This window comes from Loxodonta africana, chromosome 27 (assembly GCF_030014295.1).
Source record: "Loxodonta africana isolate mLoxAfr1 chromosome 27, mLoxAfr1.hap2, whole genome shotgun sequence".
Lineage (NCBI taxonomy): Eukaryota > Metazoa > Chordata > Mammalia > Proboscidea > Elephantidae > Loxodonta > Loxodonta africana.
The window spans coordinates 34,662,282-34,686,416 of record NC_087368.1 but is presented as its reverse complement, the minus strand read 5'-3'; the positions used below and the strand labels follow the sequence as shown (position 1 = coordinate 34,686,416).

Below are 24,135 nucleotides of genomic sequence, written 5' to 3'. Positions count from 1 at the left end.
GAAAGATATTACAGCAGGGGTGGATTATCCAATAAGTAAGGTGAGCACAGTGCTTACCTTGCTTACCAAATCATCTGTAGTGAACAATTTCGCATGAGTTTCACCACACCAAAGTGAAACCCAGGTGAAATTGTTCACTATAGATTAATAAGTAAGCACAAGTATGCCCGTGCTTACCTTGTTACTGAGTCATCCACCTCTGTCAGGAATTGTAAATGTGAAAAGAGTCTGATTCTGTAGGAAGGTGCTGGGGGTTGGGAGAGAGATGCCAGCCACACCTAGAAGCAGAGTCTTTGATGTGATGAAAAAACATGAAATTGATCACTGCAGATGATCTGGCAAGCAAGGTAAACACCATGCTTACTTTGTCCATTGGATAATCTGTCCCCGTGTGGCAGTCTGCTTCCATCAAGACTTAACCATCCATCAAGACTTAACCAAAAAAACCAAACCCACTGCCGTCAAGTTGATTCCAACTCATAGAGACCCTATAGGACAGAGTGGAACTGCCCCATGGAGTTTCCAAGGAGCGCCTGGCAGATTCGAACTGCCGACCTCTTGGTTAGCAGCCATAGCACTTAACCACTATACCACCAGGGTTTCCCTGTCAAGACTTACAGCCTTGGAAAGCCTATGGGGCAGTTCTACTCTGTCCGGCAGGGTCACTAGGAGTCGGACAGAGTAGAACTGTTGAGTCAACTCAACAGCAGTGGGCTTTGGAAGCATTTTGTATTATTACAGGAAAGGGCTCCGCTTCCTTGTTGACTTCCCACAATTGTCACTGCACACCACGGAAGGCAATGAATGGCTTGGGCTTGGGCTTGGGTTCACCCCACAGGAAGGGCTGAAATGTTTGTCCCTGGTTTAGAAACAGTTGTAATTTACAACTCTTTTAAAGTGGCTGTCACGCCTGAGCCATCACTTCTGAAGCCCAGTGGGTCTTCTGTCCCCAGCAGGTCCACTACATACTCAGTCACGGGGAAGCCACTTCAGAGGCAATAATGTCTGTTGTTTAAGATGGGTGGCTGGTAATTAAGGGGATCCCAAATAAGCAAACAGCAGTTTTAAAACAAAAGGGTAGTTTAATTCAAGTCTTGACAAGAAGCATTAGTTCGTTAAATACATGTACATAAATGTACATAGATTATAATAATATTGACTAACAGATGATAATAAAAAAACTGGAATAATATCAGAGACCTGGTGGCACAGTGGTTAAAAGCTCAGCTGCTAATCAAAAGGACGGCAGTTCGAATCCACCAGCTGCTCTTTGGAAACCTTATGGAGCAGTTCTACTCTGTCCTGTAGGGTTGCTATGAGTCGAAATTGACTAGACAGGAAAGGGCTTGGTTTGGGTTTGGAATAGTATCAGTTACTGTTTCTAGATTAGTGTATAATTTCTGCAAAGTGATACCATCATCTTAATGATTAAAGTAAAACTTTGATATGAGAGGAACAAATATTTTTTGCCTCTTTCATAGACAAGGAAACCACCGCTCAGTGATCCTTTGGACTCCAAGTTTACAGATTTGCCCACTAAGCCATGGCCACGAAGGAGCCTGTTCTGGTCCTTACAGAAGCTCAGCCCAGGCTCTCCGATTATACGGGCAACAGTGGACTGGAAGTCCTCACACCTCACAATAAAGAGCAAAAAACTCCGTCATCCTTGAAATCAATGTAACTGTTTTCCACCAAACTAGAATGTTACAAAAGGTAAGAAATTATCTGCAAGTGCAGACAGGACATTTCAAAAGGAGAGCACTAAAGGTATAAAGTAAACTTGCACTTGGCACTGAGGAAACCATTTAGGAGTAGGGAAATTCAGCATAGAGCCATGCAGCAGAATTGCAGTACCTTCAATGAACTATTACACTGTGAGGTCTTGTAAGATTATCTCATGCCGTATCAGGTCGCTATAAATGATACAAAAATTCTCCAGAAATTATTTTAAGCGTCCCAATATTTTCAACCAATACTTATATGTTGTTCTATAACTTTTCTACATGGCAAGTGAAATTGGGATATTGACTTAAACACAAGTGTGGATTGTATCAATACTAACTAAGTCTCTCTTAATATTCCCAGGCTCTGTAGCCTGATAGGAGCCCTGGTGGCACAGAGGTTAAGAGCTCAGGCTGCTAACCAAAAGGTCGGCAGCTCGAATCCACCAGTCACTCCTTGGAAACCCTATGGGGCAGTTCCACTCTGACCTATAGGGTGGCTATGAGTCAGGATTGAGTCAATAACAATGGGTCTGTTTTTTTTGTTTTCTTGGTAGTCTGATAAACTCTAGCAATTGAAATTATTTGATTACTGTTAAATTTACAGGTACGCTTTTTGTATGTGTTACTATTAGTCCGTCTGCATACTGGATTACGGCCCTCTCAGAAAGTAAACGGTCTGAGAATGTGTGCTCTTTGGTTTGTGAGTATAAGGTGATTTGCTTTGGTCTAAATTCTTCTTTGGAGTCCCCCTGGGTGGTACAAACAGTTAACATGCTTGGCTGCTAAGCTGAAAGTTCAAAGTCCACCCAGATGTGCCTTGGAAAAAAGGCCTGGTGATCTGCTTCTAAAAACTGAGCCACTCAAAGCTCTGGGGAGCACAGTTCTACACTGAGGCACAGGGGGCGGCCATGAGTCAGAATCAACTTGACGACAGTTGTTTTTTTAAAAAGTTCTTTAAGAAAGAAAGCATCAGAATGAGATTTCAACAAATTAAGCAGAGCTAGAATGTAAGTTTCATATGGGTAGGGACTTTGTTTTTTTATTGCTTACTCCCTGGTGCCTACAGCATAAGAGAGGCATTTGGGTGAATGAATAAATAATGAAAATTTAGCACAGCTGTTATAAACCACTGGTGAAATTTGGGGACAGATCAAAAGAGTCACTAAACAAAATACATAATTATACATCCCGCTAACCAAAAGATCAGCAGTTCAAATCCAACAGGAGCTCCTTGGAAACTCTATGGGGTAGTTCTCCTCTGTCCTATAGGGTCACTGTGAGTCGGAACTGACTCAGTGGCAACAGGTTTGTTTTGTTTGTTTGTTTTAATAGCTTTTCCAGGTTCATTTTATAGACTATTTATGGCTCTAGAATTATGAGAAATGTGCAGTTTAAACTCATGCAAGCTAAGATATACAACTGAAGTGATTAAGCTAGGAATTACCGGTAATGCACCATTATATAATAGCTTTAAAAAATCTTTTACCTCTAATAGCAATATTACTTCTCAGCCATAAAATGAATGGCGCTAAAATAATGTATTACAGCCCTTTTAAAAAATTATAATGAATTATTTTTAATGTATTAACATGAGACTATAAGGAAAAAAAATCCCCAAAGCTACAAGAAATCAGGATATTCACTAAAGGAATGATGACTAAACTTTACCATGTATTTCACAGCCAGGCATCAGACATGCCTAATTTTTTTTTTGCTGTTGGACTTTTAGCCATGAGGTATTATTTCTGGCTTTCTCTATATCATCATCAAAAAGCAGAAAAAATTTTATGATTCTTTTCAATGGAAACTCAGGTGGAAAATAAGTTTTCCCGAAATTCTTAGCATACATCTACTGACCCTTATTATTCAGTGTAATGAAGAACAGTAGTCTTCACAGAAGTTTCTAGTATCCCCAATCAAAACTTGGGTACATTGGGATTAACTCTTCACTGTTGCTTAGTTACACACAGCTCACTAACTGAGAAGCCTTGTGGCTGAGCGAAATGCTGTGTAAGACAAACTCTGCCTTCCAGTCAGTCACTTCCAACTTGGGTTAGCATGTTTTTCCCTTGAAGCTTGAAAGAAATTAGCCCTTATTATTATTATTATATTTAAATCTTTTGATCTTGAAGTATTTAGTTTTCTTCCAAATAGGTAAGTTTAATGCCCCACACAAAAATGAAGATTTCTATTTCGCTAAACATGGAAAGGCACAAAGGGGAGTCTTCGGATTTCAAACTAAGAGGGAGTCACCAATCTGCCTAAGCACTTTCGCAAAGGAAGGTTACTACAGCACAGTAAAATAAAATAATTCGATGGCGCGAGACATCTCTCAAAAATATCTTAATTTTCAAACAGCAGAAAGATCTAAGTGGCATTGTTCACTTAAGACTTTGACATTTTCAATTAAAAATATTGACAACTTTGATGTCTTCTATGAAAAAGAAAAAAAGCCTGATGCTCTTTTTAAATAAGTATTTACAACTTCCACTATCATTTTGTATCATTTTATTTTCTTTTAAATGGAAGTGCACCTTAAAAACCCCTCTTTAGCACCAAGTGTCCAGCTTCCTTTATTAGCATGTTTTCTTTTACACTCACGGTCCCACTTGTCCGTAGTCTGAAATATTCATTTTCTCCTTCTCAGTTTCTATCACGTATTGAATATATAAATACACAGACAATGTAAACCAACATCGGAAACGTCCTGAACCTCCTTTAACGTACGGCTATTCATGAGCAACAAGGCAAACACAATACTCCATGATAACATGGGCCTGCAAGACAGACCTTCTCTTAAATTGGTACCACCATTTAGGAAACAATTTGGCTACATACCAAGAGCCTTCAAAATATCCAACCACTTTGGCAAAGGGATTCTATTTCTGAGAACGGATGCAAAGGAAGTAAGTAATAAATGAACACTGTTCTGCTGTTCACAATAGCAGAACAGTGAAAATCCACAGTGGACTACTTAAATAACAGAAAGCATCTCCATATGTAACATGCAGCATTATAATATGATACACAATCATAGTGGCTAGTATAGAAAAGCAATTCATAAATGCGTAGATATACCATGATCATACTTATGTTGAATCTTATGATATATATTTTAGTATGATATATTATGAAACCATAATATAAAAAATATATATATAGAACTGTAAAAATAGTGTGAGCAACTGTTGTCTCTGGATGGTGAGACACTGGGCAATTTTTATTTCTAACCTTTTACATATTTATGATTATTATAATAAACTTGTATCATCTTTCAAAATAATGAAAGTTAATATTTTAGAAAGATAGGAAAGAAATTCAACAACTTAAAAGTGGTTTATATCCAATTACTGGATTAAACCAGTTACCACTGAGTCATAGTGACCCTACAGAACAGCACAGAACTGCCCCATGTGGTTTTCAAGGAGCGGCTGGTGGATTTGAACTGCTGACCTTTTGGTTAGCAGCCGAGCTCCTAATGCCACCAGGACTCCAATATATGGACAATAAAAATGGTTTTATATTTTGAATATTTTCTAAATTTTCTCCCATAAGCCTGTATTATTTTATAATCACCTAAAATGAGCATTTGGATGTTCTTCTTCATCAAACCAATTCTTAATCTTTCCACTGTGCGGTTACTTTTAAAAAAATACCCAAACTAATTACGGTTATGGCTTCTGGTCTTGGCTTTCACATTAAGATCCTCCAATATATGAGAAACCCTCTCCCCGCAAAAAGAAAATCACTTTCTTAATTGCTTTATGCTTCTTGATGTATACGTGTAGAAACATGAAAAAAGTACGTTTTAAATCAACTAAATGAGAGTGTCCAACCTGAAGACTGGCATTTCCCCTTCTAAAGGAGAAGACAGAATAACTACAATATAGAAAAAGGATAGAGAAATAAAGAAAAAGGCAAAAATATGAAACTTGCAAAAGGACAAGAAATCACATGCAAGTAAGCACTGGAATACTATATCTTCTCGTCGTGAACGTCACTGTTTGTGAACTGCACTGAGCTCAGTATTGGCAACGACAGAGATATACACATCAGACAGATCGACTTAGCTTTACAAAACAGGCATATTTTTACGCCTATAAATGGAGAATTTCCACAAAATGAAAAATAACGTATACAGTCGTAAAACTATAGAAAGGCAGTTCTTGGAAATGATCTGTGGGTGTCCTTATAGGAAATGTCTATGAAATGCGGTGCTCATATGTTCACAAATGAGAAAACTTCAGATACGTGCCTAGGTTCTTGAGATTACAAAAACATCTCAAGTTTTATCTCATAAATATCAATAAATACATAAAACAATTGCTATTTGAGGGTTCTTTAGGGACAATTTTAGGCTTCTTGTATTTTCCAAGAAGCAGCTGGTGGATTTGAACTGCCAAACTTTTGGTTAACAGGCAAGCTCTTAACCACTGTGCCCCTAGGGCTCCGGTGTCTTTTTTTTCTTTTTTATTGTATTTTAGATGAAGGTTTACATAAGAAACTAGTTTCTCATTAAACAGTTAGTACACATATTGTCTTCTGACATTGGTTAACAACCCCGTGACATGTCAACACTCTCCCTTCTCAACCTTGGGTTCCCTATATAAGCCTTCCTGTCCCCTCCTGCCTTCTAGTCCTTGCAGAGCTCCAATATTTTCAAACTCCAATGGGATCTTTTAAGTAAACTTTTAGAGAAGTCTTAACCCACAAAAATTATATTTGTTCCAACGTGCTTCGTCATCCCGCCTCTTCTATTGCTATTCTGACAGAGGGCACAACACAACACACTACGTTGAATTCACTCCTTTTCACTTTTAGCACTTAACTGATGATGAACAATCTCTTGCTCACCTCCAGGGTATTCATTTTCTTGAATGTTTTCTAATCTCAGATCTTTCTTAATAAACTTAATAAACTAACTAAATAAACTAAAAAGAGGGTTAAACACTCAGTGCATGTTGGTTTCTTTAGGTTCTCCATCCTTCTATTTCAATATTATATCAATATTAAAAGCAGTACCATGAACAAACCCCAATCCATTACAGACCATAATCTAATAACTTTATACAAAATGGATGTGAGCTAGCATATTACATCTAACATAGCAATAGTGTTAATAATTAAAATCAGTGTTAAGCCATAGGGTGTAACGGTGATAAGCAGGCCTAACACAAGTTCATCTTTTCAAAATACGCGTCATATTATGTCTTCTCAGCCCTGCGGTTCACTAACTGTGTGACTTTTTGCAACTTCCTTAACCTCTCCCTCTCTAAAGCAGAAGTGGTTCTTGTTTTGTTGTAAAAAATAGAAAGTAATAGCACTTACCTTCAAGTGTTTGGAAAGGTTAAATGAAATACAGGATAATGAAAGTACTCAATAAATAGTTGCTACTTTTATTACCGTTTTTCCCGTATTTCTAAGTACCCAAAATCTAAAGGAATACCAGCGAACGTGGAACCAAAATTTTTATTACTGTTAACCTTAATTAGGATAGATCCAATCTCGACTATTAATACTGAAATAATGGTTTGACTCAAGTATTCCCAAATGAGGCGTGTGAAATTTTCTTAAAGTAACGTTTTCTTTGGAAACTGCTGAATGTAATTATCATTTCTTGGGATGAAAGGCTTTTTGCGTACAGATTGTCATGCTGTCAATAAAAGTATCTCGTTTGCATCTACATGTAAGTACATTTCAATTGCTGAAAAGGTCCAGAGTGATCAGTGCACTTTAAAAGATACAGAACTACCAAGTATTTTCGGTATGGGCAAAGAAATGCTTCATTTCCCCATCTTGAAGGTCAGTAAGAAGTAGAGGTTGAAGACAGGGGCTCTCGTCCCCTGGGAGCCCTATGAGTCTGAGAGGTTAGAAAAAGCCAACTTGCTGAATAAAATGCACTGTTTCCTTCTCTTGGTGAACGCCATTTTATTGTCTGAAGATCGGTACTGAGCGTTATAACGTAACATTAAAGTACAGAATACTATGGAAACCAAATGCCTTCAATAAATACACGATAACTTCTCTTTCTGTCCTAGGCCCCCATTACTCTTTCCATGTTAGCTAGAATAACATGCTAAAGGCCACTTCAAAATGAGAAATCTTTAGTTTAGCAAGACACAAGAACAAGACCAAGAAGACCACTTATGCCTTTTACACAAACAGGCTTTTGCTTTCAAGTTTTCCCTAAAACCTTTTCCAAGATGCAGATGCTAAATATTACCTGTTCTTTGAATGGGTCTAGGAGCCCTGATGGCACAGTGGTTAAGAGCTCAGCTGCTAGCTAACCAAAAGGTCAGCAGTTCGAATCCACGAGCTGCTCCTTGGAAACAATGGAGCAGCTCTACCCTGTCCTATAGGGTCGCTATGAGCCAGAATCTACGGCAACGGGTTTAGAAGCAATAAAGGGAGCCCAGAGGCACTGGGCTGAATTCAGCAACCTAGGGCATGTAGAGCTACAGATTGAGGGAACCAAGTCACGGTAATCCGGCTCCCTCCAAAACTATTATACACTCAGGACAGTACGATACACTCACCTACCTCTCTATAACCATTGCAAACAGTATAACACAGTTCATGCACTTAGACACACACAGTCTGGATCGCAATGACTTTGGCTCTTCAAGTAAACTATAACCTTCTGGCGGAGATCTTCTATAGCCTATACTTCCTTTGTTCAAAGCACACGATTAAACACTTGAGAAAATATTTTTTCCTTGATTTATGACACCATTTAAGGACATGGGGCTGGGTTTGTCTTATTTCTTAGTATGCCCTGGTGGCCAGTGGTTAAGAGCTTGGCTGCTAACCAAAAGGTTGGTGGTTCGAATTCACCAGCTGCTCTTGGAAACCCTGTGAAGCAGTTCTACTGTGTCCTATATGGTTGCTATGAGTCTTAGATGGCAACGGGTTTTTATGCCAAGACAATTTTTAATCCAGTCTCTTCTGTGGTTCTGGAGTTTTGCAGACATCATAACGGTTTTACCATCCATCTTAATATTAAAGTTATTTAATTTGGTTCCCTGTTCATTTCTAAAAACAAATGGATTCTTGGAAGTGAAGCAATGGTTAACAGTGGGAGAACAGTGCTAAGATTTTCTTCTTGCTCTGATAAAACCTTGAGAGTATTGGTTCTATCAACACTAACCCTTCCTTCCCCAATCTTAGCCAAAGAGTCATGGCTGAGTAGCAGGAACAGTGGGTTTGGGGCTTGGTCCTCTGGGAACGGACTAGGTTAAATCAAGCAACGTGAATGTCAGTCTTTTCTCCTATAAAACGGTCTTGTTTTACCTATTTAGAATGTTGTGAGCAAAATAAATAAGACAAAATTTCTTTTTAAAATTCAAGAAAGCATGATAACTTTATGGAAAAGCTTTTTGGGAAAAAAAATTGTTTCATTAAGGAATACTAATGCTACAGAGGGTACATGCATGTTTTAACTGCAAAATTAAATAGCAGATGATGCATTCAAAAATTAAGGTCCCAAAAATAATTTGGAAGGGGAAAAGGAACATGTCATTGATTGAACTTTGTGCCTCTAAAATATGTGTTGAGATCCTAACTCTTATTCCTGTGGGTTTTCTTTGTTATGTTAACTAGGCCATATCAGTGTAGGGCGTATCTTAACCCTAATCACCTCGAAATTATAAAAAGAGCAGATTAGATACACATGAGGGAACACACTGGGGAAGACAGATGCCATATGGGATCACCAAGAACCATGGAATGCCCAGGGCTAGAGCCCTGGTGATGCAGTGGTTAAGAGCTCACCTGCTAACCAAAGGGCTGGCAGTTTAGATCCACCAGCCACTCCTCGGAAACTCTGTGGAGTGATGGCAATGGATTCAGGTTTTTGGTTTTACCCCCAAAGAAGGGATCAGCAGGGCTGAGACCCTAATTTGGACTTCTAGCCTCTAAACCTGTGAGATAATAAATTTCTGTTTTTTAAAGTCACCCACTTGTGGTAACTGTGCTACAGAAGTACTAGCTGACCGAGGCAGAACACAATAAACTTATTTTTCTCCCTCATAGTATACTTCTGAGATTTATGTCACCTATGTTCTCTGCAGTATTTGACAATAATAATATGGAGAAAACAGAATATTTGAGAAAAAGAATACAGAGTTTGAGGAATGTTAACAAATAAGTCTTATTTTGAGCCTGAATAGTGACTACAGAGGAAGATCATTAATGAGATGGACTGACACAGTGGCTGCAGCAACAGGCTCAAGCATAACAATGATCGTGAGGGTGGCGCAGGACCGGGCAGTGTTCTGTTCTGCTGTACGTAGGGCTCTATGAGTCAGAACCGGAACCAGCTTGATGGCACCCAATAACAACAACTGATTAAAGAACTAGGTGTCTGTTCAGAAAGGAAAGCTGCCTGGTGTTCCTGAGAGTAATGTGATTCTAGGTTGGACTTGGATCATCAGCTTCTAGTCGGATAATTCTCAACTCCATTTCTAAAAAAAGTGCAGAGTAAATTTACCACGCTTAGAAATGAGAGGATGGCAGCCACTCGTAGATTTCCAAAAGGCACTTCAATAAATTGATGTTTGGTCTTCTTCAGAGGCTTATTAAAGCAGCATCCATATTGGCACACTGCTCGATTTATTCGAAGTGCCACTCACAGTCCTAACCAAAGGAGAAGATATACGATGAATGTGGGAGGAAAAGCATGTTTTTTTTTTGTTGTTGTTGTTATAAATTCACTTCATTACCTGCAGGTAGTGAAATGCCTAAGGGTCAAAAAAAGATCATTTCCACTTTTGGCCTCTGCCTGTGCAGGAAATGAAGCAGGGCTGATGTTCGGTGACCCTGATGCATCGGACCCATTGCTCTCTCCCACTGAAAAGGAGGCTGGTTCCACAAGCCTGCCTTTCAGGGCTGTAATTACCCGCTCCAGAGATTCCCAACAAAATCAACTGGGCTCAACTGCTTTGCCTTTAAAAAACAAACAAATGAAAAACAACCTACTGCTACAGGGTTAGTTCTGAATCAAAGCGACCCCATGTGTTACAGAGTAGAACTGCTCCAGAGGGTTTTCTTGGCTGTACCCTTCACAGAAGTAGATCAGCAGACCTTTCTTCCAATGCACTGCTGGTAGTTGGTGGGTTCAAACCACCAACTTTTAGTGGAAGGCAAGTTGCTTGACTCACCCAGGAACCTCTCAACAAAACCAAACCTGTTGCCGTCAAGTCGATTCCGACTAATAGCAACCCTGTAGGACAGAGTAGACCTGCCCCATAGGGTTTCCAAGGCTGTAATCTTTACAGAAGCAGACTGCCATGTTTTTCCCTGGTGGAGTGGCTGGTAAGTTCAAACTCCCAACCTTTCGGTTAGCAGCCGAGTCTTAACCACTGTGTCACCAAGGCTCCTTCAGGGACCTCTAGAAACCGTATTTAGTAGTAGAACAAGTCGCACGTTTTTTTGGTTTACCAGATGAACCCTTCTGTCATTGAGTCCACTCATTGTGACCCTATAGAAGAAAACAGAGCTGCCCCATAGTGTTTCCAAGGAGCAGTTGGTGGACTGATTTACCAAATAGCTAGCCTAATTAACCACCCTTTCTGGATAAAACAAACCATTCTAGTCCCTGCCTATCACTCATCACTCCAGACAAGTCCCCAGACCCACCCTTCTTGGAACGAGCAGTGTGTGTCCTTGGGAGCTTGACTCTTGAGGTGCGGCCCCACCCCAATGCCTCTGGGCCACTATCTTCATTTTTCAGTTTCTGTGGCTTGAAACCACTCTCTTTGTTCTCCACTCATGAGCGAACGGGGGATTTGAGCAATGGCAGTGGGTGGGTATGAAAGACAAAAGAGGAAAAAGAAATATTCAAGAGATGACAACCTTTTAACGTGAAAATTATCTAGAAGTAGTTAAACAGTTGCTCTGACATATGCAAATATATGCAGATCCACATGGGGCTTCCTCCTTGCCTGTGGATGGGCCTGGCCCTTTGAAAAATGCCAATGCAAGTGGACCCTTTCTAGTCTCTAAGTGCGTATCCTTTCTCTGGGATAGAGGTAAGGAAAGGGAAGTTAACAAAAAAATCTAACAAAAGAACAATGAGCTGCTTTGTGTTAAACACAGAAAAAAAATGAGCAAAAGAGAAAGTGAAGATCAGAGAGAGCGACATACAGAAGGGCAAAGCTTCTCATATAAAAATAGATGTATTTATTTGTAGTGTTTTCGATGTTTTTATAAAATCGCTGTTCAGATTTTTAACTAAAAAAAACAAAACAACATTGCCATCAAGTGGATTCCGACTCATAACGACCCTATAGGACAGAGCAGAATTGCCCCATAGAGTTTCCAAGGAGCAGCTGGTGGATTCGAACTGCCGACATTTTGGTTAGCAGCCGAGCTCTTAGGAAGCGTTATATAGAGTGAAGACATTATAAATATCATTTGTAGGACCAAAATAACATAGATCCTTCCGTCCCTTCAGCCTAGATCTCCAAGGGGCTCACGTGGCACCACCACCTAATCTAATAGGTAAGAACTCCAACAGCAAAAATAAATAAATAAATAAAGCACCACAGAATACAACATACATAAGGCAACCTGCAGGGAGGGAAAGAGACTGACTAAAGGGGAAAAAATACAATGTGGAGAGCTCCAGCTCAGAGACCCCATTCCTTATTTCAACAGAAAGGCAGTACATTCTAGTGAGAGGTACCCCTGACCACTAAGACCCCGTTAGGGAGCAAAGGGTGTGTTGGGAAGCTTCAGGTCATACACACTAACCTGATCTTACCCTGGCTAGCACTGAGAGCCAACAAGGCTGGAGGACAAGGTGACTTTCCTTTACTAATTCTCTAAAGTACATCAGTTCACTCAAGTAATGGCGCCATCTTGGAATGTCTCCCACATGAACCTTCTTTTTATTTCCCACTCTCCCTTTCCTCGATGATACCCTACACCCTCATCCCACGCGCTGGCGAAGGCAATACTCAGCCAAAATCTTTCTATCCCTAGACATTTCCACTTCAATATATTCTACTAGTCCACGCCAGATGGATCTTTCTAAAGCATTATGTCATTTATACCTTATACCAACCCACATGTCCCAAAGCTTCAAGGTCCCCTTCAACCTTATGTAGCCTCTCAACTAGCACTGGCAAACCTTCTAGCTCGCTCATCCTCCTCAAGTCTGCCTCCAGGCACCATAACATAGCTGTAAAGATGCCCGGGTTTGAGCTCAAATGATCAGGATTACAATCCTCACCTCACCTCCTAGCAGTGTGACATTGGGCAAATCCTTTACCCTCCCTAAGTAAGCTTCCTTGTCAGTAAAATTGGAAAAGTGATTAAAAACTGTCTTTGTTAGGTTTCCCTGAGATTTAAATGCTTGCTAGACTCTCAGCAAAATGTCCAGCCCTTAGTAAGTGCTCAAGACACGCAAAGGTTATCATCATATACTTGTTTCTATCGAGTCCCCTAACTGGCAATGTTCCCCCCTCCTCCATATATGTTCAAGTCTTAGCTGTCTTCAAAGTCCTCCTAAATGTCCACGTGAGTCATGAAGCTGACAGCTCCCCCTGAATCTGCTTTGTGTTTTCTGCCGGATATTTGATAGAGGGTGCCTTCAATCACTCAGCCATTCCCTAGGCAGTTATTATGGCCCTGCTATGGATTTGCCAGGAATTGCACTGAATTTTGCAAGTTTTAAGATGACTAAGATTCACAAGTTATTCTATCAGTTTTTATCAGGAGAGCGTAAACCCTGTGATGACAGGAATCTTATATTGTCGTTTTTGTGTCATCACAGGGGTTGAGGTTTAGATACTGAAGATGGAGTTGTTGGTAAGTTACAGTTGCTAGAATTATGTTTCCAATGTCTGGGAAGTTTTGTCTGCATACACTATGAGTCTTCAAGGACATGCCAATCTCTGCTTTCAAAAGGTCATTCACAGATTTCCCAGGAACCTCCAATGTTCTCTTTCCAACTTAAATTCCAAAAGTTATGGCAAGAGGCTCTGCCCAAAACAACATTTCTCCGTTGCCAAAATTGCCAACAATAATTCAGGTCCTGATAATTTGGACTTGTTATTGTCTGGAAAAAAAAAATACATCTTCTTTCTTTGTCCTGAAAGTTGTCAGTCATTCCCCCCAAGAGCCACTCAAATAGGACATGTTCAGAAATGTGGCTAGAATGGGCCAGGATGACTTGACAGCTGTGGATTGAATATTGTTGAGCTCATTTCTCCTGGAAACACCTCGAGAGTCTATGCCAGGTAGCCATTTGTTGTTTTGTTTAGGTGTGATCTGACTCATGGACTGGGGGCTACAGGTGGCATGTCCGAGCAAGAAACTAGGCAGAGACTGAACCTACAATCCCACAGCTATCACGCCTTAAGAGAGGTGTTCTCTGCCCACACTTACTTCCACTCTTCATTAGGCACAAACATGTGGACTCATTTGAAAAATAACAAAAAACAAAACAAAAATCTGATGCTCTTCTGGAAGTGATGAAGTCTAGTCATAGAAAGTCTATTAGCCAGAAAATAAAAGTTTTAAAGGAGAAATTCCATCCCCTAGTGTTATTTGGAGGTCTGGTGACGCAGCAGTTAAGAGCTCGGCTGCTAACCAAAAGGTCAGCAATTCGAATCCACCAGCGGTTCTTTGGAAACCCTATGAGGCAGTTCTACTTTGTCCTATAGGGTTGCTATGAGTTGGAACTGACTCGAGGGCATCTTTTTTTCTTGAGCGTTATTTGGGAACTTGAGGGAATCACAGGGATTTAGAGGAGCACTGACCATCAGAATCTTCTACGACGACAGAAATACATGGTGTGCACCATACGAGCACTTGAAATGTGGCTACTGCAACTAAGCAACTCAGCTTTAAATTTTAATTCAATTTAAATTTAATTTAATTAAAATTCAACAAGGAGGGTGGATGAACCCCTGCAACTACTGCCCTGAGATAATCTTTAAACCTTAAACCAAAAATATCCCCTGAAGTTTTCTTAGAAACCAAACAATAGTTTAGCTTAACCAGTAAAAAATGTCTGCCTTAAGCATTATGCTCTTTTAAGAACTCTCTATATGGGAATGAATTGACAATAGAAACTCAAAAAAGATGAGAGAGGAACCTTAAGGGCAGTGAGTTCATGTTAATAGGGGAGGAACAACTCAGAAAAGGAGGATGAGAATGGTTGTACAACTCAAAGAATGTAATCAATGTCACTGAATTGTACGTGTAGAAACCTTTGGATTGGTGTATGTTCTGCTGTGTATATTCATTTCAACAACAACAAAATATATTAAAAACAAATAAATAAAAAATTTAAATAACCATCTGTGGGTAGTGGCTACCATATTGGATAGAGCAGGTTTACAGCCATCATGTAAAGTTTACCAAGTCTTTATTCAAGGTTCAATTTTTTCAAAAACTACCCTAGAGGGAAACAGGTCTCAAAAACATGTAGTCATATTCATGACTATGGGACTGCCAAATCAGTGTGATTTAGAAACAAATCCATTATTCCTAACAATCAAAGCTTTTCAGGCTTCACCTATTGATCTGTGGGCTTTTCCACACTTCTTGCTATAGCCCTATAGACACAGTAACGACAACAAAATAAATAAATAAAACCTTTAAAAGGAAATCCTCAGTTGCTTCTCTATTTTGTAATCCAAGTGTCCCTGCATCGTGCTAATTCAAAGTCTTAAGAAAAACCAGAATGCCAAATGGGGGAAAAAAAAACCTAGGACTTCCGTTGGAGAACAAAGATGTAAAGGATTGAAGGACCAAAAAACCCAAACCAAACTCATTGCCTTCATGTCGATTCTGACCCATAGTGACCCTAGAAGACAGAGTAGAACTGCTCCATAGGGTTTCCAAGAAGCATCTGATGGATTCGAACTGCTGACCTTTAGGTTAGCAGCCGAGCTCTTACCCACCTCACCTTCAGGGTTTCCAAAGCCTACGATTGTTCAAAATAGGAGGCACATGTGACAACAATCAGATAAAGCGGAAGGCTGACAAATTTTAAAATATATTTTGCCAGCACAGTAGAATACAACTGAAGGATCCCATAATACTGCAGCATCAGGGACCCTTAAACATTATCCACTTAAAACTGGCCTGCAGATAAATTAGAAATTTAAAGCCCAGGGAAGTGAAGTTCTCAGTATCCCTGAGACAACAGCCAAGTTGGGCCCCCGTTCTCCTGGTCTGTGCTCTCTAACCTTCACTTCCTCCCGCTCTGCACAGACTGAGCTGTGCGTTGAGAACGAACCTCTGCTCCATCTTCACTTGTCCCAGGCTCCAGTGAGCAGAGTAGAGGGACATAACCATGCTGCCCTGCTTAACACCAAAGCTCCCTCCTCTAACAAAGCATTCCTAAAGACTATGTAATTTACCAAGCACAATGTGAACAAGGAAGTTATAATACACAAATATTCCAAGAGAATGCTTTCCACTGAGACAGTGTTTGAGTGTAACATCCATTTTGCTACGCAACTGGCTTGCACTGTACTCAAAAGATCCAAGGATTCAGGAGAGAAAGCTCAAAGTTCCCAGAGCAAAGGACTAATCATGAGGCTTTTGGTGACTCAATGGACAATGAAAACATATTAAAATAAAAACAAACCATGGTTTTAAAGGGGGACAAAACCCTGCTATTTTCCTTCCAAAGCTAGAACTTAGATGTCATCTATCTCAAAACTCTCATTTTACATTTGAAAAAACAGATCCAAGGTTAAATGACTTTCTCCAAGTTACACAGCTAGTGAGTAGAATTGGGTTTTAGAGTCAGAATTTCTGTCTCTAGGTTCAGATTTTTTTTTTTGTTTAATCTAGAAACGAAAATAAAATAGATGTCTAAAACCAGAAAAGGAAAAAGGACAATTATCCCGCGTATGTCACAGTTATCTTTAAATGTTTGATATTTTCGATGTGAGTTGTATTTTGACACAAAATTTTCCCTGGTTTTGTATGTCATTACATGGAGTACTGACAGGAAAAAAGAAAATATGTCTCAGGAACTATGTAAAAGATCAGGGAATAAGTCTACTTAATTGCCTGAATTTCATAAACTACCCTGGTCCTCCGATAATCTTCTACAGATAAATGCCACGCTACTGCCGATACGAGCAAGAGATACGGAACACAGCACATATTAAATGTCATGTACTCTGAATTGTATCCTGTGCTCTTATAAACGAATCCATCAGAGTAAGAGAAAATGCTCAGTAAACACAAGAACGGGGCTTACATTCTGGTGCTGCTGGTCTTGTTGATGATAACGGATTTCCCCGTTTGATCCACGTTGTGATCCAGCCCAAAGTAAGCTGCCACCCGATGGACAAGCATCCTCTGATATGACGACATCTGAGGGAACTTTTTGTAATGATTACTGCAACGGAACGCAAGAAAAAGTGCTCTCAGCCTTTCTGTTTCTGCCCTGCCTTACGCGTTACAGGTGCACACAGGAACCCATTTCTCTTTCACCCCAACCACCAAGCCTACTTCCTCTCTGGCATCACTTCGTGTCCTCATTTCCAGACACGTTTTCCTCTATTACAGACCTATTGATTAAGCTCCAATAAGCATCATTGTTTCAGAGTTGCCTGTTTCTCTTGCCAAAGAGAACTTAATGTCTGTTGGGAAGCATTTTCCTCTAGTGGATGTTACCTTATCACTGTCACCAGGCACAGGACAGATGATGTGATATAATACGTGACTGCAGATGCCTGTCTGGGGTTGTGTCATTACACTGTGTGCAGGACAATTATTTCCAGGCATAACTGACTGCAGCCAGCTGGAGCCCATTAAAAAACTATAATAAAAACGAAAAGGGTCGCTTCTCATTACAACTGCTCTATGCTAATCAGCGGCCCCCGTTCATAGCCATTTCGTCAGGAATCTAACAAGCAGGGGCTCACATGGTCCAAGTATCAAATCCCGTCACCATGTAACTCCTAACTCTGACACCACCTCCACTGAACAAATCAGGAAACTGATGAAACGATGCTTTACTCTGTCCCTAAATAGACAATTAAATTCAAATACCAAACTAAGGACACGTCGTATAAATTAACCAGCATAGCAATCGGACATACTTGTTGTCAGCAATGAAATCAATAATTTCCTGTTCCATTTTCAAGAGTATCATCCTGTCCCTGAAAAATAAATATTAAAATAAAAAAAGTTTCTTTTTTTTTTTTAAATGAACTTTCCATTCCTTAGGCCTAAATGGTTGATTTAAATGCATGTTGCATGTGGCTGTGTTGTTCATTTATATACTACTTCATTACACTTAAGATTTTTTTCCCTCTCATTTGTTAAGAATTTTATAACATGGGAACTTTCGTAGTTTCAATGTTATGATGTGCAAGGTATTGGGTCTATAAAACACATCAAATAAATAGCACATTTCAGATGAACAGGAGAGGGGAATAAAGCAAGGCCCAAGCGTCCACTGTAGATGGACACCTGACGGCATTGAAACATCATTGATTTATTAACATCAACAATTCTCAGGCCCCTCTTTTTCTCTTAGTAAGAGTCTTTTAGCTACCAGGAGAGCAGAACTGGTACACTATAATTTATTCATTGGGGTACCTTCCCAGGAATGAAGACTACCTGTAAACAGTAAAACATGCAAACTATTAACAAAAAAGAGAAAATAGGGGAGCTGGTGTAAGCCATGGGGGAGGGCACCTGCATTTTATAACTGTCTTCCTGGCAACATTTGGATTCACAACTTTGATTCTATATTGTACCTGAAATAAATAAGAAGTTACCTGGAGTTATTCTTTAATGTGTTAATCAGGAACTCGTGTAAATCTATGCCTGTAGAATCTGTGTAATCTTGGCTGCAATCTGAAACAAACAGCAGGATGGAGTTGTCAGGAACAATGGTAGGGAGGTGAGGGGACGGGGGTTTCCAGTCTTTCCTGTTCCACTCTTGCTGAGGCAACTTTTAGGTGAAGCTATTGGTACGGAAGATACATGTTTCAAACTAGCAACCTGGCAGTATGATATCAGAATGGAAATGAGGCTGGAGGATGGACAGCATCCAGGAGCTTCTGTGGGTGGGAAGGTCCATCTGTCCCAGGAAGGGAAGTGGACAGTCAAGGTGAGGGTGAGGAGGGCTGGGTGGAGCCAGATGTCACCTGTTCATTCCGTACAGTAAATCACCAGGGCACACCCCGCACATGACAGGTACTCCCGCCCACACAGACAGCGCCGAGTTTGAGATCCCATGGAACCCTCTTTCTCTTAGTACTGAGAAGGCAGAGAAAATGAACATCAGCTCTGTTCCAAGAATATCTAAATATTAATCAGTAGAAAACACAGAAGGGCACTAAATATTGCCAGGTCTTCCAGGTCCCCCTCTGATGCTGGCTAAGGCTGCATTTTTAAAATGTTTTAGGAATCTGCACCTCTTTCCTCCCCTGTAGACACCTTGGTTTTCAGATACACATCAGCAGAGAGATCCACGACAAGCAGGTGTCCAGCTGTGCAACATAATATCAGAAGTAGCTGCCATCCCTCAGCTGATCAAATGCCCTATTCCTTCTCAGCTATTAAAAAAAAAAAAAAACCACTGCAACCTGTTTATTCATATACATCTCTCCTGGCTTTCTTGGCATTCTTCATTTCAACCTTTCTTTTTTTTTTTTTTTCTCTATACACTTATAGGCATGGCAATCATTTGAAATCTGAACTGAATTTTAGGTTTGGGGGCTTCAAAAGGATTGACTTTTTTCTTGACAATCTTTTTATTAAAATGGATGTGTGTGTGTGTGTGTTTAGGAGGCCTTATAAGGCAGTTTATATAAATGCGTGTGGAGACCAAATTCATGTGTCCCTGGTAAGATATTAATCCTGTCTTCAGCTGACATCTACAACTATGCTTCGGGGATCCCACCACTTTTCTTCTGAAAACTGCTCATACCCTTTTGTCTTTTAAGATAAGCATGGGGGTTTACGTATAAAGCCGGGTGTCATCACTATTCATCAAAGTTATTTGAACCAATAAACCTGAATTAAGAGCAGATTTATATTTACTCCATTGTGTGGGTTTGTCATTGGAAACAGGAGATCCAAATGTAAATCTGAACAAATATGCAATCCTAAAAGAAAAAACAAAAAACACCACTCTGGCTACACAATAATGACAGCATGAGTGGAAAGAGAATCAAATTCACACCTTCTACACATACACATACCCGCACACACAGCATCATACGTGACGAGCCTGGTGGGAGGTGAATATCCACGGGGAATCTAGAAGGTATTCTGTGTCTAATAATGGGCCCAAACTGAGTAAATTAAGGAAACATTTCCGCATTCACCTTTTGATAACATTCTGATCTTGGATTTCTCAGAAGTTTTATCTTTGTTTTTATCCTTCTCTTTTTCTCTTTCAGAGTCATCTTTTCTAGATCTACCATCCTCTTGCAGGCAGGGAAAACTGGAAAGCTGTAAGTGAACTGATTCCTGTTGGGGAAAAAATATAATAATTTAGGGCCAGATTGAATCATCTCCCCCTGGTTTCCATTTTGCATAGAGGTTATTAAGTATAGGAAAATGAAAGCCAGGTGCAGTATTTTTTTTTTTTTCTTAAATGGTAAAAAATAAAACCTGTCAGAAGAATAATTGCCCTTTAAGGAGAATTTTACTTCAGAAGTCAAAGAGAGGTCACAAGAATCATCTAATACTGAAACTTTGCCTCATGAATATCGACTTTAGCAAGTTAAATCCTCATAGATCACGACGTATTTTCTCTACAGGTTTATTTTTAAACATCAGGAAAAAACTCCTTATCAGTAAGCTTGTATCACAGCTACTATAATGTTTCAAAAAAAAAAAAAAAAAAGGCTTCTGTGGTTCTTTTCTGTAATTCCTTATAAGGAGAAACTGGCACAAACACAGACAGACAGATATTATGAAGCATAACTATACATAGAACAAACAGAAATAAAGGCTTTAGTAGCCAATTTACAATAAAAAGCCTGTTTTAGAACTGAATCAACAATGATTTCCGCTACTATGAGAAAACAAACTATATAATTGCAGGGATACTAGATATAGGCTATTTTCATAATTGTGGACAAATGCTGTTAATAAGTCATCATGATATATAGTTACAATAAGCACTGCCTTTTAGAAAAGGTAGAAAGTATAATTATGTCTACCATAAATGAAATATAATTATTTAATACTATTTTCATTTCAGTATCAATCAATCCTTTCCAAGGTATAAGATTCTCTTGAACCAATGCCATATCAGATTGATCATTTCAAGTATTGGGGCCAGATCTTCTTTTACGTGGATTTTTTTTTTTGCACTGAAAACAGATCATTTTGTATTGACTTCTATCACCCATCTGGTTGAAAGAAAGTTCATTGTTTTGAAGAACGATGAGCCAAATCATGTTTTGTTTTTTTGAAAAATCTATGCTATGATTAAAATTATGACGAATGAGCCAACATTAATCCCACCTGTTCTTATGTAAGAGCTTACTTGATAGGAGCACTTTCTTTCACTAGTGACATTAAAATTTATGATTCAGGAAAAAAAATATTCCAAATGACTAATAGTCTCTCACTAAAACTGAACTAAGTCTCCCACTACGCGTGACTAAGCTGACGCCTGTACCACCTCAGATCATAGCCAGTCTGGGTTCTTGGCAGTTCTTCTTGAACTTGGCCAAACCGGTGGACATCAAACAAAGCCAAGTTTCTTTTTAAGGAGGGGCTCCATTGTGACACTGCTGGCTGGAATAAAAAGTTACCAAGCTTGGAAAGACACATGATACAGAGAAGGAAACAAAACACGGTCTTATGCCAACTATGTGTCTAAGGCGGGTTTCCTGACTTGCAACATGTTTATCTTGGGGATAGACTTCTACAAAGTATGTAAAACTGAGTGTAACTTGATTACAGGGTCTCTTATCACATGATTTGGGATAGAAAAGTCTTAACCTGCAAAGCTTTAGTCAGGTTCTAGGGTTAGGAGTTGCTTCTACTTGCTAAGGAGACAGCTGGAATAATTCTGGCTTTGAAGACATGGCAGGGGATGAGGAAGAATCAATTTGACGGGTGATGAGTGGGGAAACTGAGGGTACCCAAACCATGAAAGCGGTCTCATTGCTTCTTCAAAATTGGTTGAACCACCCAGCCTCTAAGTTTAAATCTAAAGTCAAAGAGGCTTGGAAACACTAAAGAATGTTGTCTACAAAAACATACAAAATGATGCTATGTGTTGACGAATATTATGCTCAGAAAAATACCTATCTTTTCCATACGTCAATATACATTATGGTGTTGAAAGAACACACAAAAGTGCTATAGAGTTGGTAAAAAACAATCTGTTATTTTTTAATATTTTTATTGAGATGCTCAATAATAAAATACAAGTGTTAATAAATACATCGGTACAGGATAAGTTTATATCCAACAACAGTAAAATAAAGATTCAAGTTGCAGTAATACACTGATAGGTAATAGTATAACATTCAAAAAGCAAAACTCCTGGAACTTAAGGACAGACTGAACCATCAGGTCTGGGTCTGAGGTCAAGTAATACAGGTAGCAAGAGTTTTTCCCACACAGGAAAATGAAGGCAGTTCTCCAAATACTGTGAATATGCAAACATTGGGGAAGCAGTACAATCCACATACTGTATACTTCTGCCAGGGTTCTCTGGGATTCAACTCCTCACATTCTGTAAATGCCGGTGGTACCTAGTGACGGCACTGCAGCTAAGTGCAAGGGTCTGCTCCTTCATTCTCTAAGAAAGTAGCGTGGTCTCCTGGTTATATGTGTGTCTAGATATTTTCTGTCAGCCCCCTATTCCCACCATCCCTCAGCCAGTCCAAAGAGGAGCTTGCAGGATCTAATTTTCCCCTACAAAACTAGTCTTGGTTTCTGAGCTTGGAACCAGCAGGAACAAAGCACCGTTTGCATCTGATTTCTCTGCACCAATTGTGTGGAGAAACTAGACGTAGGTCCAGGATGGGCACTATGACACAGGTGATCATTTAAAAAAATTTCCTCCTGGTACCTTGTCAAATAGGACACAAAGCGGATTAAGTCCTCCTCTGCCTGGCATTAGGGGTGGGGGCAATTGGGGCATTGCTTCTCCCAGGGATCGTCAGTCTGCAGCTACCGTGTATCATGTGCAGTACATTACACCACCCATCAACGTTTAATAATATAAGCTGCGAGATTCACATTGTTACCCCTTTTCAATCTCCATGAAAAATAGAAGCACAAATAAAATGCTGAAGAAAAGCCACACGTTTCTCAGAGCCCAAGTGAAATAAAGCTTGTGTTTGAAACGTAGTGATGGCAACTGAAAGCCTGCCCATGCCTTTTGACATGAGTGGCATGTTAAGAAAATAGGGCAAGGGAAAAAAAAAAACAAAAAAAACCACACACACACACACGCACACACACATACACACACACTCTTAGGACAAAATCTGTAAGGAATTTCTTTTTGGTCCTTTTAAAGAAAGTGCTCTCAATGCTCTCTGTATCCATGAGGAGAATTTAGAGTATTTCAATTAAAGTAAAAAAAGAGAAAAGCAAAACAAAAAAAACTTAACTGACGATGGCTTAATCAATTTTCCCTCCCCTGGGCTCAGATAAATCATTTTACTTTTGCCTTGACTGCTCTCAGCCTCTGAAAAAAGAAGGGAAATTTCAGGAGCAAGACCGTTTATATAAAAGCTAATATGATGCCTAAATGGCAAACAAAAATAAATATGACGTGAAGTTTCCCGTTTTGCCAGGGACGAGTTGTGTTGGAATTTGAATGTTTAGAACCCAATAATCTTGCTGTAAAGGAGTAGAAATGAAGGTAAGGATACACAGCGGTATATTAATAATATTAACTTAAATTCACCAACAGCTCGGAGTTATTTCTGGACAGTATTTCCAGGACTGAGAAACCCCCACCAAAGGCCATAAAAGTATTCTGCCAAAGTTCGATGCACCTTATTTGCTATTTTCTTAAGTTTCCTAAAAGCCAAGAGTTGTGTTTCTCATAGGCAAGTGTATCTCAGAGGACTGAGAGGTAAGCCATCTCCACTAAGGAGGGAGACCGGATACTCAGGGCTGTATTTGGTGCAGCCTAATCAAGAGAGAGCCTTTGAGGAAATACCGCACTGCTGTGCTTACTTTTTATTTAAGTTTTAATCTAAATTCTTTTGAATTCCTTTCCATTTGCAGTTTTCAGAGGGTCTGGAAAAAAAGCAAACGTAATACTCTGTGACAAACTGTAAAACTATTTTAGAATGTCTCATAAACAGGGGACGAAACCAGAAAACTAAGTCTTGTCTTCAATTAGTTTTTGTTTTACCTCCCCCAAAACACTATTTAGTGCCCAACTAAGACACACATGCACACAAAGGTGGATTCCGTTCATGCAGCCAAAGGT

General features: G+C 39.6%; 1 protein-coding gene across 1 annotated transcript in view; it reads right to left on the bottom strand.

Moving 5' to 3' along the window:
* ARPP21 (cAMP regulated phosphoprotein 21) overlaps positions 1–24,135 on the bottom strand; it is a 125,370-nt gene that overhangs the window by 99,318 nt on the left and 1,917 nt on the right. The window contains exons 4-7 of the mRNA XM_064277452.1: positions 20,042–20,186; positions 18,485–18,563; positions 17,801–17,860; positions 16,954–17,094 (exon numbers count right to left, since the gene is read on the bottom strand). Of these exons, the coding sequence (XP_064133522.1) occupies positions 16,954–17,094; positions 17,801–17,860; positions 18,485–18,563; positions 20,042–20,186 (425 nt within the window). The remainder of the gene's footprint in view (positions 1–16,953; positions 17,095–17,800; positions 17,861–18,484; positions 18,564–20,041; positions 20,187–24,135) is intronic.